This window comes from Pristiophorus japonicus, chromosome 12 (assembly GCF_044704955.1).
Source record: "Pristiophorus japonicus isolate sPriJap1 chromosome 12, sPriJap1.hap1, whole genome shotgun sequence".
Classification (NCBI taxonomy): domain Eukaryota; kingdom Metazoa; phylum Chordata; class Chondrichthyes; family Pristiophoridae; genus Pristiophorus; species Pristiophorus japonicus.
In genome coordinates, this window is record NC_091988.1 from 196629815 (window position 1) to 196644822 (window position 15008).

Here is a 15008-nt window from a genome sequence, read left to right on the forward strand (position 1 = left end):
TTGACCAAAAGCTTGGCCAGACAGGGGGTGGTGGGGTGGGGGGGGGGGGCTTGTGGAGGTTCGTATAGGAGGAGCAGGAGAGGGGGGAAGCAGAGTGGTTTAGGAAGGGGATTGTAGAGCAGGGGGGCCTGGGTGGTTGGAGCAGGGCCGCCAATGGTGGGGCGAGGAGAGGAGATACCCGCTCAGTCGGTTTCTGGATTCAACTGATGTGACCGTGAGACATGGTAAATAAGGTGAGGATGCAGACAATCGACTTAGACGCGTTAACAAAGGCTGAAGGCTCTCCCAGTGCCACTTCCGTCCTCCAGTGTATACTGCAATCAGTGGTGCTGGTGATCAGTGACCGGATTTACCAGAGCCGGCACCAAGAACATCATCCGTATCCCCGGCACAACCTCACCGAGCCACGGAAACACGAGCGTGGAGTGAAACACGAAGAAACAGACGCGCACAATGTTTACACACTGCGGTGACAATTTTGCCAATCGTGTCACAGCGCTGAACGGCAGAATATTTTCCAGCGTTTGATCCGCCGTTTGTCGCGAAGGGGCTCGAAGTTGCACAGTGTCCCGCTTGGGGAGCGCACAGGGTTCGCCTGGGTGCAACACAAAGGAATCTGACGGGAACGTCTAGGTTTAGCGCTCCAGGAAGGAGGTGGAGCGCCAAATCAAACGCTGCCACTTCCCTCGGAGCGCTAAAACGGAGCGAGAGGGGCGGTGGCGGCAGAGCGCGGTATAATGTCCCGGGCAGCGCTGCCGGGATCCGCCGGCTGCTTCCCTCGCTTAACGGGAAGGGCCAAAGCTGCGGTGATTCCCAGGTAAGGCTGGGAATGGTGGGGGAAGGGACCTGTGAGCCGCGAGCAGCTGCCCCCGAGCCCGCTAACAGGGCACAGGGCTGATCGATCGTGGGGTGGGCGGCGGGACCGGAGATCCGCAAGGAGCCGCCCCGAGCCCTCTAGCAGGGCGCAGGGCTGACCAATCGCGGGATGGACAACAGTCAACAGACACCACACTGGGGTTAGAATGAAACTTTGCCCGACCTGACCACCGCTGCCTTTGAATATCGCTCCTGAAGTGGCCGGCCGAGGTGACAACGCCTCCTGCAGCTGCCGCTGTTGACACCCGGCGATGCTGCAGGGGGCGGGGGCGAATATTACATCTGGGGCGGTAACGGGGCGCTGCCCACCAGATGACGTCACGATCTACAAGGCGCAGGAGACCGAGGCGGTAAGTTTAAGCCGCCATGCAAGTTCGCGGCGTCGGTAATTTCGCCGCGCCCGGTCAGTAAGCCCTTTGCGCCCCATTATCGCCCCCCACAGGCACGAATGGGAGGTGCAAAGGAGGCCAATTTCCCCCCCCCAATGTTTCTGTTATGTTGAATTTTGCCGGGGTGGGGGGGAATATATTTGGGTGTGATACCTGGACACAGACCCTACCAGGCCGTGCGTTCAGCCACTCTCCTTCAGCACAGGAAGAATCAAAGGGAAATAAAACCAGTCCATTAACTTCAGACTGTATGTTGTTATATAAAAAACCATGTCCAGAAGTGATATATGCAAGCAGAAATCTAATCTCTGGCTTCTGATAATAAAGAAAAAGAAAGATCTGCATTTATATAGCGCCTTTCACGACCACCGGAAGTCTCAAAGTGCTTGACAGCCAGTAGGGTACTTTTGGAGTGTAGTCACTGTTGTAATGCAGGAAATGAGGCAGCCAATTTGCGCACAGCAAGCTCCCACACACAGCAATGTGATAATGACCAGATAATCTGTTTTTTTATTATTTTGATTGAGGGATAAATCTTGACCAGGACACCGGGGATAACTCCCCTGCTCTTCTTCAAAATAGTGCCATGGGATCTTTTACATCCACCTGAGAGAGCAGACGGACCTTGGTTTAACGTCTCGTCTGACAGTGCAGCACTCCCTCAACACTGCACTGGGAGTGTCAGCCTAGACTTTTTGTGCTACAATTCCCTGGCGTGGGACTTGAACCCACAACTTTCTGATGCAGAGGCAAGAGTGCTGCCCACTGAGCCATGGCTGACACATAATGGAAAACTTCTCAAACTATGCTCTTGATAGGTCCATTGACTGCATCCCTTGATCAGATTACTGCCGTGTAACCAAGCCTCGGTTCCGTTATTCTACATGCTAATCCAGCTAAACGTCTTGCCTACACACCAGTCTCCAATCATTCCCAGCTCTCTGTTATTCTGTAAATATAAGCACCACCTGGATTTGTTCATTGGGTACCAGCCTGTAACATGCTCCCCACATCTTTGAGAATTGGAATTCAGTGAACAAAAAGCCTGGATGTAACCAGCTGGTGTCAGTAAAAGTGAGCATGAAGCTGTCAGATTGTCGTAAGAACCCAACTGGTTCACCAATGTCCTTTAGGGGACGGAAATCTGCCCTTCGTACCCGGTGTGGGCCTATACGTGACTCCAGTCTCACTCCATCGTGGTTGACTCTTAATTGCCCCTCTGAGGTGGCCCGGCGAGCCAATCAGTTGTATCACAACCGCTGCTGGCGATTCTAGAGGAAGGCCCCATCACCACCACTATCACCTTCTCAGGGATGGCCTTGCCCACATATCGCGAGAAACAGATTTTATAAAAATTCTCGTTATTTGTATCAGTTATTTGTTTGGGAAAAGAATCCTGAATGTCTGTGGCGACTCCACGTGCACTATCTGCCAGGCAATTTAATTTGCCGCGAGTTATAAGGCAGGCCTTGTACACCCGAGGGGCCGCCGACTGCTTTTTGTTCGAATGGCACAATAAGCAGCCACCCCTGTTGAGTAAGAGCTCCGGAGCTCGATTTGATCAGTGACAGCGTTTCCCTCAGATTCTCATTTTTATTGTACAAGTTGTTTCTCAGACAAATGTCGGCTCCAATTTAATAAACAGAAGAAGCCTTCGGTGAGAGAGTTCCGAAATAAACTCTGGCCGGGCAATGTTTGAAATATTGTTTTTCCGATCCCATGCTGTTCAGGAATAAATAATTAAAAAAAAAATGTTTTAGATCCTCAACTTGTGTGATGTGGGCAATCCTGAGGCCCCAGGCCCCATACTTGAAGAAGGGTGTAAAGGCCTTCGAACGGGTACAGCGGAGGTTTACCGAGATGTTGCCAGGGATGAGGGACTTTTGTTATGAGGAGAGTTTGGAACAGTTAGGACTGTTCTCCTTGGAACAGGGAAGGCTAAGAGGTGACCTAATAGAGGTTTTCAAGATGACGAGAGGTTTTGATAAGTGCAGATAGAGAAAGCCTATTCCCTCTGGCGAGAGGGTTAAAACCAGAGGTCTTAGATTCAAAAGATGGAGAGGGAAGATGAGGAGAACGCTTTTCACTCGGAGAGCTGTCGGGATCGGGAACGCTGTGCAAGGTGCTGGAAGCCTATTCCATCAATAATTTGCACGGGCCCTTGAAGATGAGAAACTTACAGGGTTACGGACAAAAAGCTGGGGGTGGGGGGGGGGGTGGGGTGTGGAACTGAACATGACTGCTCTGTCACAGAGACAGCACAGGCATGATGGGCCGAATGGCCTCCTCCTGCGCTGTAACATATGATTCTATACAAAATCGGTCTTTTATTTCTGCCGGCTCTGTGTTAGGGGCAGCCACTTTGTGAGAGATTGTCAACCATCACTGAGCTGGGCTGGTCGACCGGTTCTCCCTTTGGCAGCTGGAAACGGAGATCCATTTTTGAAGGAATTGAGAACAGGATTCCAGCCTGGGAACATTCAGAGAGAGAAATAAATCATAAACACAACTTGCCACAAATAAATCAAATAATGAATCCTGGCCTCCTGGGTCCGTACGGAGTGTGTACGGAGTGTGTACGGACCCGGGAAGGCATCGCAAAAGCCGGTTTTTCAGTGCACAGTGCGCATGCGCTGAAAACTGGCTTTTCCGATCTATCAAGCTGGAGCTCGACAGATCCTCCGTATCCCGGGAGCGAGGACATTTGCAAGGGCAAGATTGCGGGATTTACCCATATCTTGCCCAGCAAATGTCCTCAAAAACCCTTGCGCCTGATACAAGCAGGAGCACAGCCTACTGTTACAGACGTAAGAGTTTAAAAACATACAAAAATGTAATTAAATTAAATTTAAAAAACACATTTTATTTTTAAAAACCCTACGTTACATTTATTTTTAACCATAATTTTTAAAACTTTTTAAAAACTCGGAAAAAAAAGTTTCTCGAAGATATTTATTAACTTTAATTTCAATTAATTTTAATTATGTAAGGTGTGTTTTTTATTTTTTGTTACATGTGTTTAGTGTGTTTGGGTTTTGTTCCTCATTAATAGCAGTGAGAATTCATAGATACGGAGTTCCCATTGCTATTAATGGGAAAGCTGTGGAACACTGTACTTGATTGGCTGAGCAGTCACACGTGACTGCACCGTTTGCGTGGGAACCTGGAGGACGGGAGCGCGCGTCGCAGAGCGGGAAGAGGAGGCCTCCCCACCGGAATCCCAGGCTCCTGCCGGACCACCGGGTAAATTGTAGAAATGTTTCAGGTCGGAGGCAATTGCCCGCGCGGGAAGCCTGCCATCGCAATTTCAGCCGCTACGTCTAACATGGTCACTCTTAGATCCGATAGGGAATTCGGGAGAATCTTCTTCACCCAGAGAGTGGTGAGAAAATGGATAGAATTGAAAGACAGATTATAAAACAGATATAGAGTCACTGCAGGAGATGCAAAACAGGTTTACTAGGATGATGCCAGAACTGAGAGGTTATAAATCTCAGGAAAGATTGAACGGGCTGGGCTCCTTTTCTCTAGAAAAGCGAAGGCTGAGGGGGGACCTGATGGAGGTCTTTGAGATTATGAAGGGGTTCGATAGGGTAGATGTAGAGAAGATGTTTCCACTTGCGGGCGAGATCAGAACTGAGGGACATCAATATAAGATAGTCACTCATAAATCCAATCGGGAATTCGGGAGAAACTTCTTTACGCAGAGAGCGGTGAGAATGTGGAACTCGCTCCCACAGGGAGTGGTTGAGGCGAATAGTATCGATGCATTAAAGGAGAAGTTGGATAAACACATGAGGGAGAAAGGAATAGCAGGATATGGTGATGGGGTGAGATGAAGAGGGGTGGAAGGAGGCTGGTGTGGAGGATAAACACCAGCACGGACCAGTTAGGCCGAATGGCCTGTTTCTGTGCTGTGAATTCCATGTCATTATCTATCTCCTAAAACACATTGTGACAGACGATTGTTTTTAGGGGCAATGTGCAGCATTTTCTGCTGTCCAGATGGACGTAAACAGGATAACTTACAGTAATGGAAAAGGGTGAGGTTAAGCCAGCAACATGTCTGGAAGTACCCCAAAAGAGGACAGGATTTGGAGGCAGCCTGGCCTGTGTGTGTATGTGTGTGTGAGTATGTGTGTGTGTGTGTGAGAGTGAGTGAGTGTGTGTGTGAGTGTGTGTGTGTGTGTGTGTGTGTGTGTGTGTGTGTGAGTGTGTGCATGTGAGTGTGTGTGTGAGTGTGGGTGTGTGAGTGAGTGTGTGTGTGTGAGAGTGTGAGTGTGTGTGTGTGAGAGTGTGAGTGTGTGTGTGTGAGTGTGTGTGAGTGTGTGGTTGCGCGTGTGTGTGTGTGTGAGTGTGTGAGTGTGAGTTTGTGTGTGTGAGAGTGTGTGTGTGTGAGTGTGTGTGTGTGTGTGAGAGTGTGTGTGTGAGAGTGTGAGTGTGAGAGTGTGTGTGTGAGTGTGTGTGAGTGTGTGTGTGTGAGTATGTGAGTTTGTGAGAGTGTGTGAGAGTTTGTGCATGTGAGTGTGTGTGTGAGTGTGTGTGTGAGTGTGTGAGTGAGTGTGAGTGAGTGTGTGTGTGTGTGTGCGAGAGTGTGTGCATGTGAGTGTGTGTGTGTGTGTGTGTGTGTTTGAGTGTGAGTGTGTGTGAATGTGCATGTGCGTGTGAGTGTGTGAATGTGAGTGTGTGTGTGAGAGTGTGTGATTGTGTGTTTGTGTGAGTGAGTGTGTGAGTGAGTGAGTGTGCATTTGAGTGTATGTGTGTGAGTGTGTGTGTTTGTGCGTGTGTGTGTGTGTGCATGTGAGTGTGTAAGTGTGAGTTTATGCATGTCTGCATGTGAGTGTGAGTGTGTGTATGAGTGTGCATGTGAGTGTGTGTGAGTGTGAGTGTGAGTGTGCGTGTGTGAGTGTGTGAGTGTGAGTGTGTGAGTGTGTGTGAGTGTGTGTGTTAGTGTGTGAGTGTGTGAGTTTGATTTTGAGTGTGTGAGTGTGTGAGTTTGAGTTTGAGTGTGTGGGTGTGTGAGTGCGAGTGTGTGAGTGTGTGTGCGAGTGTGTGTGTGTGTGTGTGTGAGTGTTTGTGTGCAAATGTGTGTGTGAGTGTATGCGTGTGTGTGAGTGTGAGTGTGCGAGTGTGAGTGTGTGTGTGTATGTGTGTGAGAGTGTGTGTGCGTGAGTGTGTGTGTGTCTTTGTGTAACTGTGTGTGTGTGTGTGTGTCTGTGTGTGAGACAGTGTCTGTGTGTCTGTCTGTGTTTATGTGTGTCTTTGTGTAACAGGGTGTGTGTGTGACAGCGTGCCTGTGTGTGTCTGGCCTAAGGGTCTCAATCTACGACTAAACCCTAGTAAAGAATTGAGACGCTGGCAGTTCTTGGCTGGGGTATAGGCCTCTCTCACTCATTTCCCATTCAACAACAACAACTGGCATTTATATAGCGCCTTTAACATAGTAAATTGTCCCACGATGCTTCACAAGAGTGTTATCAAAACACTGAGCCACATAAGCAGATATTAGGGCAGGTGATTAAAAACTCCTGCAGTGACCCTGCTCACTTGCACACTCCCGATTTTAATCGCTCCACCACTGGTGGCTGTGCCTTCTATTGCCGAGGTCCTGAGCTCTGGAGCCCTCCCTAAACCTCTCCACCTCTCCCTCCTTCTTTAACACGCTCCTTAAAACCTACCTCTTTGGCCAAGCTTTTGATCACCTGCCCTAATATCTCCTTATGTGGCTCGGTGTCAAATTGCGTTTGATAATCGCTCCTGTGAAGTGCCTTGGGATGTTTTATTGCATCAAAGGCGCTCTAAGAATGTAGGGTTTTGTTGTTCTTAAGGCGGCTGTAATGTATGCACCCGTGAGCATGCTCACAGGTTTGTAGAGCTGTTGCAAAAAAGGGCACTTGTTTGAAAGTGTTTGGAGTGTCCCCAAATCACTTGAGTTAATGTTTATTTTCTCCAACCAAAAGAGTTGTAGAGCTGTTGCATTGTGAGTGGCTTAGCCAGTCACGTGATGTTCACAAGACTCAATAAAACCCCAGCCAGTTGGGTCTGGGTCATCCACGATGAGTTATGCAGTTATGAGCCTGGTGGATGAACCGGTAATGTGTGGTGCGATTGTTAAACCTTTGTTAATAAACCAACTAGTTATTAATCGCAATGTGTTGCTATGAATGCTTAAACAAAGAACCCATGAAGCAAATACATTACAGAGGGACGCTCCGACGGAACCTCTTACCTTCCAGAGGGCAGAGCGCCACCCGCTGGAGGAGCGCTGCGTGTTCAGCTGGTCATCATCCTCCAGCATTGAGCCAGTGCAGTCCTCATAGAACAGGTGCAGGTAGGATCGTACCCCATAGCGCTTCTCCTCCGCTGTGCCAGCCCGAGGCTGGGACATGCAGAAATTTGCACAGCCCGCCATGGAGTTAGACTGGAAAAAGAAAATACAGAACGAGCTCTTTGATTCGCAGTAACCACAGCAGAGAAAAGTAACAAAAACGGCCATTCAGCTAATCACGCCCACTCCTCCTGCAGTGCGTGTGCAGTCGCCGCCATCATTGATTCTACCCACCTGTTAATCAGGTCAGGAACACTCTGGTGTATTCCTCCTTCATCATTAAAGGAACGCTCTGCAGTACTCATCCGTTCCCACATCTCCACCGCAGACACACTCAGACATACGCACTCTCTCACACACACACAGATATACACACACACACACACAGATATACACACACACATACACTCAGACATACGCACTCTCTCACACACACACAGATATACACACACTCACACACAGATATACACACACACACACACACACACACACACACTCAGACATACACACTCTCTCACACACACACAGATATACACACACACACACACACAGATATACACACACACATACACTCAGACATACGCACTCTCTCACACACACAGATATACACACACACACACAGACACACAGATATACACACATACATACACTCAGACATACGCACTCTCTCACACACACACAGATATACACACACTCACACACAGACACACAGATATACACACACACACAGATATACACACACACATACACTCAGACATACGCACTCTCTCACACACACACACACACACACACAGATATATACACACACACTCAGACATACACACACACACACACACACACTCAGACATACGCACTCTCTCACACACACACACACACAGATATACACACACACACTCAGACATACGCACTCTCTCACACACACACAGATATACACACACACACACACAGACAGATATACACACACACACACACACACAGACAGATATACACACACACACAGACATATACACACACACACACACAGATATACACACACACACACAGACACACACACACGCACTCTCACACACACAGATACACGCGTACACACACACACACACGCACACACAAACGCACACACTCAGACATATGCACTCTCACACACACACACAGATATACACACACACACAAAACACACACTCAGACATGCGCACTCTCTCACATACACAGATATACACACACACACACACACACACTCACACACACACACAGACACACACACTCAGACATACGCACTCTCACACACACAGATATACACACTCACTCACACAGACATACACTCAGACAAACAGACACACACACTCAGATATACACGCACTCGCACACACTCGGTCTCACACACACACAGACACACACACAGACGCACAGTGGCACAGTCACAGACACACAAACACATACACACAGTCTCACACACACAGACAGACACAGACTCACACACACAGATGCACACACACAGACACACACAGATGCACACACACAGACACACACAGACTCACACAGATGTACAGATATAATGGCACTTACACACAATGGTGATTAAAAACCTTTGCCCTTTCACATAGTTTCTTCCCCGTCCACTAACCTTGAACATGAATTCACAGTCTCACAGCTCTCTGTGTGAAGCAGTTTCTCTTGCTCTATGTTCCAAATCTCTCACATTTAATCAGTACCCATGGGTCCCTTTGTTATAGGCCGCACCACGACTGGAAACAGTCTGCGACTATTGACCCTGTCCTAACCTTCATAATTTTAAATGCTTCTATTATATCTCCCCACAATAACAGCCCAGGCAGCGTCCGAGTGAATCTGTGTTGCACCCTCTCGAAAGCCTCACTATCTGTCCTACAGTGTGGAGCCCAATACCACACATAGTGCTCAAACTGAGGTGAGTGAGGGCAGACGGAGAAGGTCCTGCTAGCCTTGCCGTGCTGTGGACCACTCTTGCGATCGGTGACTCCAATCCTGAATTGTACATGAGGCTCATACCATCAGGGGGACCTCTTTCCGACTCCATAGCCTCTCCATCACCCCAAGGCCGCCTACTTCCACCTCGGTAACATCGCCAGTTCACGCTCCTGCCTCAGCCCATCAGCTACTAAAACCGTCAGCCCTGCTTCTGTGTCAACCGTGACTCAGTGGGCAGCACCCTCGCCTCTGAGTCAGAAGGGACTTGAGCACAAAAAGATCTAGGCTGACACTCCCAGTGCAGTGCTGAGGGAGTGCTGCACTGTCGGAGGTGCCGTCTTTCGGATGAGATGTTAAACCGAGAGCCCCGTCTGCTCTCTCAGGTGGATGTCAAAGATCCCACGGCACTATTTCGAAGAAGAGCAGGGAAGTTATCCCCGGTGTCCTGGGGCCAATATTTATCCCTCAATCAACATCACTAAAACAGATTATCTGCTCATTATCATATTGCTCTCGGAGCTTGCTGTGCGCAAATTGGCTGACGCGTTTCCCACATTACAACAGTGATTACACTCCAAAAGTACTTCATTGGTTGCAAAGCACTTTGAGATGTCCAGTGGTCGTGAAAGGCGCTATAGAAATGCAAGTCTTTCTTTCTTTGCTCCCTCCAAATCTGACTATTCCAACGTACTCCTGGCCAAGCTTGCATCTTCTGCCCTCCATATGCTTCAGCTCATCCGAAGCAATGCTGCCCGTATCCTAACTCTCACCGAATCCCGCTCGCCCATCACCCCTGTGCTTGATGACGTTTACTGGCTCAGAAGGTAGTGGGTTGAAGCCACATGCCAGTACTTAAACACACAGGGGCAACGCTTTGCACATGGTGGCTGGTCTATGGGAGGGCAGGACTCATACCCCCCCCCCACGCCCCACCCTCTCATTCTTTTCCTGTGCACCCCCACAAGCCCACCTCCCCCCACCCCACCCCACACCCGACCCCAGCCAATTTCCTGGGGTCAGGGTAACTTAACTAATTAAAAACTCCCTTATAACTGTAAATCTTGTCAGTGGGATGTAATTGATCCCTCTGTAATCAATCGCTTGGCCTTAGTCAAAGGGGCTCTTCAAAATGTGTTTAAGAGATGTTGATTAATCAATAAACATTGGCCAGGACACCAGGGAGGACTCCCCTGCTCTTCTTCGAAATAGTATCATAGGATCTTTTACGTCCACCTGAGAGAGCAGACGGGGCCTCGGTTTAACCTCTCATCCGAAGGACGGCACCTCCGACAGTGCAGCACCCCCTCAGTACTGCACTGGGAGTGTTAGCCTAGATTTCTGTGTTCAAGTCTCTAAACCACAACTGACACAGTTCTGGGGCTGCCAATATTAGTGTCCTGGAGGATATTATTGTGACATCTCAGGCCTGTGAGGTTTATCAAAATGTGTCTCTCCCGTTGATCTGATCAGACTACGTTCACTCAGTGACCATGGTGCCCTGTTCCAAGGTTCCAGTACCCCTTACTGTTGGGGTATCACAGCTTTTCAATCCAGAAGGTTGTCTGTTCAAGTCCCGCTCTAGGGATTTAAGCACCTAAATCCAGGCTGACACTCCCAGTGCAGTGCTGAGGGAGTGCTGCACTGTCGGAGGTGCCGTCTTTTGGATGAGAGGTTAAACCGAGGCCCCGTCTGCTCTCTCAGGTGGACGTAAAAGATCCCACGGCACTATTTCAAAGAAGAGCAGGGGCGTTACCCCCGTGTCCTGCTCAATATTTATCCCTCAATCAACATCACTAAAACAGATTATCTGGTCATTGTCACATTGCTGTGTGTGGGAGCTTGCTATGCGAAAATTGGCCATCGCGTTTCTTACATTACAACAGTGACTACACTCCAAAAGTACTTCATTGGCTGTAAAGCGCCTTGAGATGTCCGGTGGTTGTGAAAGGCGCTATATAAATGCAAGTCATTCTTTCTTTCTCCTAGTGCACTGGTGATTTCTCCAGCAATTAATCGCACTTCTTTGTTTTGCAGACTACAAATCAAAAGAATTTGATCTGAATTTTTTTTAATCGCTCATAAATATGTAAATATGTCTAGCCTTCCCTTTCAAGCCCAGAAGCTATTTTCAAACAATTGGAAATTCAGTACAGTATTCCCCGCTATTTCCTTTGGCATTTATCTGACTCCCCCTAGCCCACCCCCCCACCGCCCCTCGTTTGCACTCAACAGTCTCCAACTGGGGAGGGGTCAGGGTCAGGTCAAGGGTTTGTCATGTGTGTCCAATGGTGTTGTATTATCAGCCATGATAAGCATACAAAAGATTTAAAGCAAAGGACTTGCATTTATATAGCACCATTATCGACATCCCAAAGTGCTGTAAAGCCAATGCGATAACTTTGAAGTGTAGTCACTCTTGTAATGTAAGAAACAGAGTGGCCAGTATCAGCATAGCAAGATCCCACAAATAACCCTGTGATAGTGACCAGATAAATGTTATTTTAGTGATGATGGTTGAGAGATAAATAACGTCCAAGACACCATCCCTGCTCCTCTTTGAAATAGTGCCACGGGATCTTTCACATTAACCTGAGGGGACAGACGGGGCCCTCGGTTTAATGTCTCATCCAAAAGACGGCACCTCCGACAGTGCAGCACTCCCTCAGCACTGCACTGGGAGTGCCAGCCTCGATTTGTGGGCTCAAACCTCTGGAGTGGGACTTGAACCCACAGTCTTCTAGCTCAGAGGCAAGTGTGCTGCCCACTGAGCAAGGCTGATACAGGCTGTGAGTTGATCAGGCCTGAATTTCCCCTTTCTCCTGGGTCAGCACCGATAAGACGCCGACTCACCGGGTGAAAAGGGCAGGAGAAATGGGGAGGAGTCCTGGTTATGATGCCCTGTGATTTCCAAGGCTTTCTCTGAGAGGCGGGGCTGGGATACCACCTGTAATAAGCGCAGACCCAGTGTTGTCATGGCAATGATGTGAGGGGGCCGTCCATGTTGTTCTGCCGCTATTTCCTGTGGCTGTATCCCAGGATCCTACAAATCCCCTGGGAGGACAGACGCACCAACATTAGCGTCCTCGATCAGGCCAACATCCCCAGCATCGAAGCACTGACCGCACTCGACCAGCTCCGTTGGGCAGGCCACATTGTCCGCATGCCCGACATGAGACTCCCCAAAGCAAGCGCTCGACTCGGAACACCTTCACGGCAAACGAGCCAAAGGTGGGCAGAGGAAACATTACAAGGACACCCTCAAAACCTCTCTGATAAAATGCAACATCCCCACCGACACTTGGGAGACCCTGGTCAAAGACCGCTCAAAGTGGAGGACGTGCATCCGAGAAGGCGCTGAGCACCTCGAGTCTCGTCGCCGAGAGCATGCAGAAAACAAGCGCAGGCAGCGGAAGGAGTGTGGAGCAAACCAGGCTCCCCCACCCACCCTTTCCCTCAACCACTCTCTGTCCCACCTGTGTCAGGGACTGTGGTTCTTGTATTGGACTGTTCAGCCACCAAAGAACTCATGTTAAGAATGGAAGCAAGTCTTCCTCGATTCCGAGGGACTGTCTATGATGATGATGATGATCCCAAGGTGGCCCTCCTCAGTGATTTCCCCTTCCCCCAAGAAGTTGGCAGTGTGCCTTGCATCTGGATCCGGCCCCCACCCCACCCACTCCAGCAACCTGCCCCACCCCTGGGCACGGCCAAGGGTGCCATCAGCCGGTCCAGGCCGCGGGCGGTCGAGGGGGTCGTTCAGCCCGACTGCCTGCCTCTCTTCCGCGCCTACATCCGGGCCAGGGTGTCCTTGGAGATGGAGCACGCGGTGTCCACCGGTACAGTCGCGGCCTTCCGCGAGATGTGGGCGCCGGAGTGACTGGACTGCATCATCACCCCCGGCAACCAAATTTGAATTTGATTTTACATGTTTTAAAGCTTAATTTGTTTTTATTGCCGGTTTTAGTGTCCCCCGAGTCAGGGGGCACTTGTATAATTAGCCTCTTGGTGCCCTAAAAAAAAAAGGGCATTTGAAAAGTCTTTGGAGTGTCCCCTTCCTTTAATCAGGGGGCACTTGAGTTAATGTTTATTTTTGTTCTCAACAAAAAGAATTGTAGAGCTGTTGACATTATTTAAAGGGGCTGCTCCTCAATTTCTGGCTGCACTTCAGTCCCACGCTCCTGATCTTTGGGCACCCTGTGCGGAGGGGAGCGGGTAGGTCCGAGGGGGTCGTTCAGCCCAACTGCCTGCCTCTCTTCCGTGGTTACATCCGAGCCAGGGTGTCCCTAGAGATGGTGCACGCGGTGTCCACCGGTACGCTCGCGGCCTTCCGCGAGAGGTGGGCGCCGGAGGGAACATGCAAGTTGTCAGTACAGAGACTTTATTCCATCGGCCTGGAGAGTTCGAATGTTTCTGAGCTGATCAATCTCCCCTTTATTAAATGTGTTAATTGCTTCAGAAACCTGGGCGTAGGATGAGGAGACCATTTTGCACAGATCAGGCAATTAAAATTGCGCCTCCGTCCCCGAGAGTGTGTCATTTGTTCCATTTGTGCGCAGTTATTCCCAGGCCCAACTGCTGCTCTCCACGGTTGCTCTACTCAATGCTGGTGACTGCGGTGTGTGACCCATGGTACAACTCGCCCCGAATGGTTTTCACCGTCCCACCATCGGCGGCTGTGGCTTCAGCTGCCTGGGCCCCAAGCTCCAGCATTCCCTCTCTAAACTCTCGACATCTCTCTCCTCTTTTAAGACACTCCTTAAAGCCTTCCTCTTTGAGGAAGCACCTGTCTGAATATCTGCCTTTGCAGCCTTGGGTCAAATTTTATACATTAGACATAGTACGTAGTATTTACAGCACCGTAACAGGCCAATCAGCCCAAGAGGTCCGTGCCGGGGTTTACTCTCCTCATGAGCCCTCCTCTTGCCCCTCTTCATCTCACCCCATCATCCACAGTCTTTGGAATTCTCTACCCCACAGGGCTGTGGATGCTCAGTCGTTATATTCAAGACTTAAATTGATAGATTTTTGGGCACTAAGGGAATGGGTGGGAAATTGGGCTTGATGTAGAAGGTCAGCTATGATCTTATTGAATGGCGGAGCAGTCTCAAGGGGCCGAATGGCCTACTTCTGCTCCTAATTCTTATGTTCTTATCCTTCTTGTCCTTTCTCCCTCTTGTGGGATTCCTCTTAAATACATTTACGCTATTCGCCACAACCACTCCCTGTGGCAGTGAGTTCCACATTCTCACCACTCTCTGGGTAAAGAAGTTTCTCCTGAATTCCCGATTGGATTTATTAGTTACTATGGTACTACGGTCTATAGTCGAGGGATATTCACTCTGCATCTAACCCGTGCTGTCCTTGCTCTGGGAGTGCTTGATGGGGCAGTGTAGAGTTGGACCAGATGGGCAGAATGGCCTGTGTCTCTGGTGTACATTCTACTTAAATCTTCTGTTCACTAATATAATAGA

At 49.4% G+C, this 15008-nt stretch overlaps 1 protein-coding gene across 1 annotated transcript in view; it reads right to left on the reverse strand.

The window, feature by feature from the left end:
- Positions 1-15008, reverse strand: part of LOC139277640 (neurensin-1-like) — a 52098-nt gene that overhangs the window by 23006 nt on the left and 14084 nt on the right. The window contains exon 2 of the mRNA XM_070896384.1: positions 7495-7686. Within this exon, the coding sequence (XP_070752485.1) occupies positions 7495-7677 (183 nt within the window). The 5' untranslated portion in view covers positions 7678-7686. The remainder of the gene's footprint in view (positions 1-7494; positions 7687-15008) is intronic.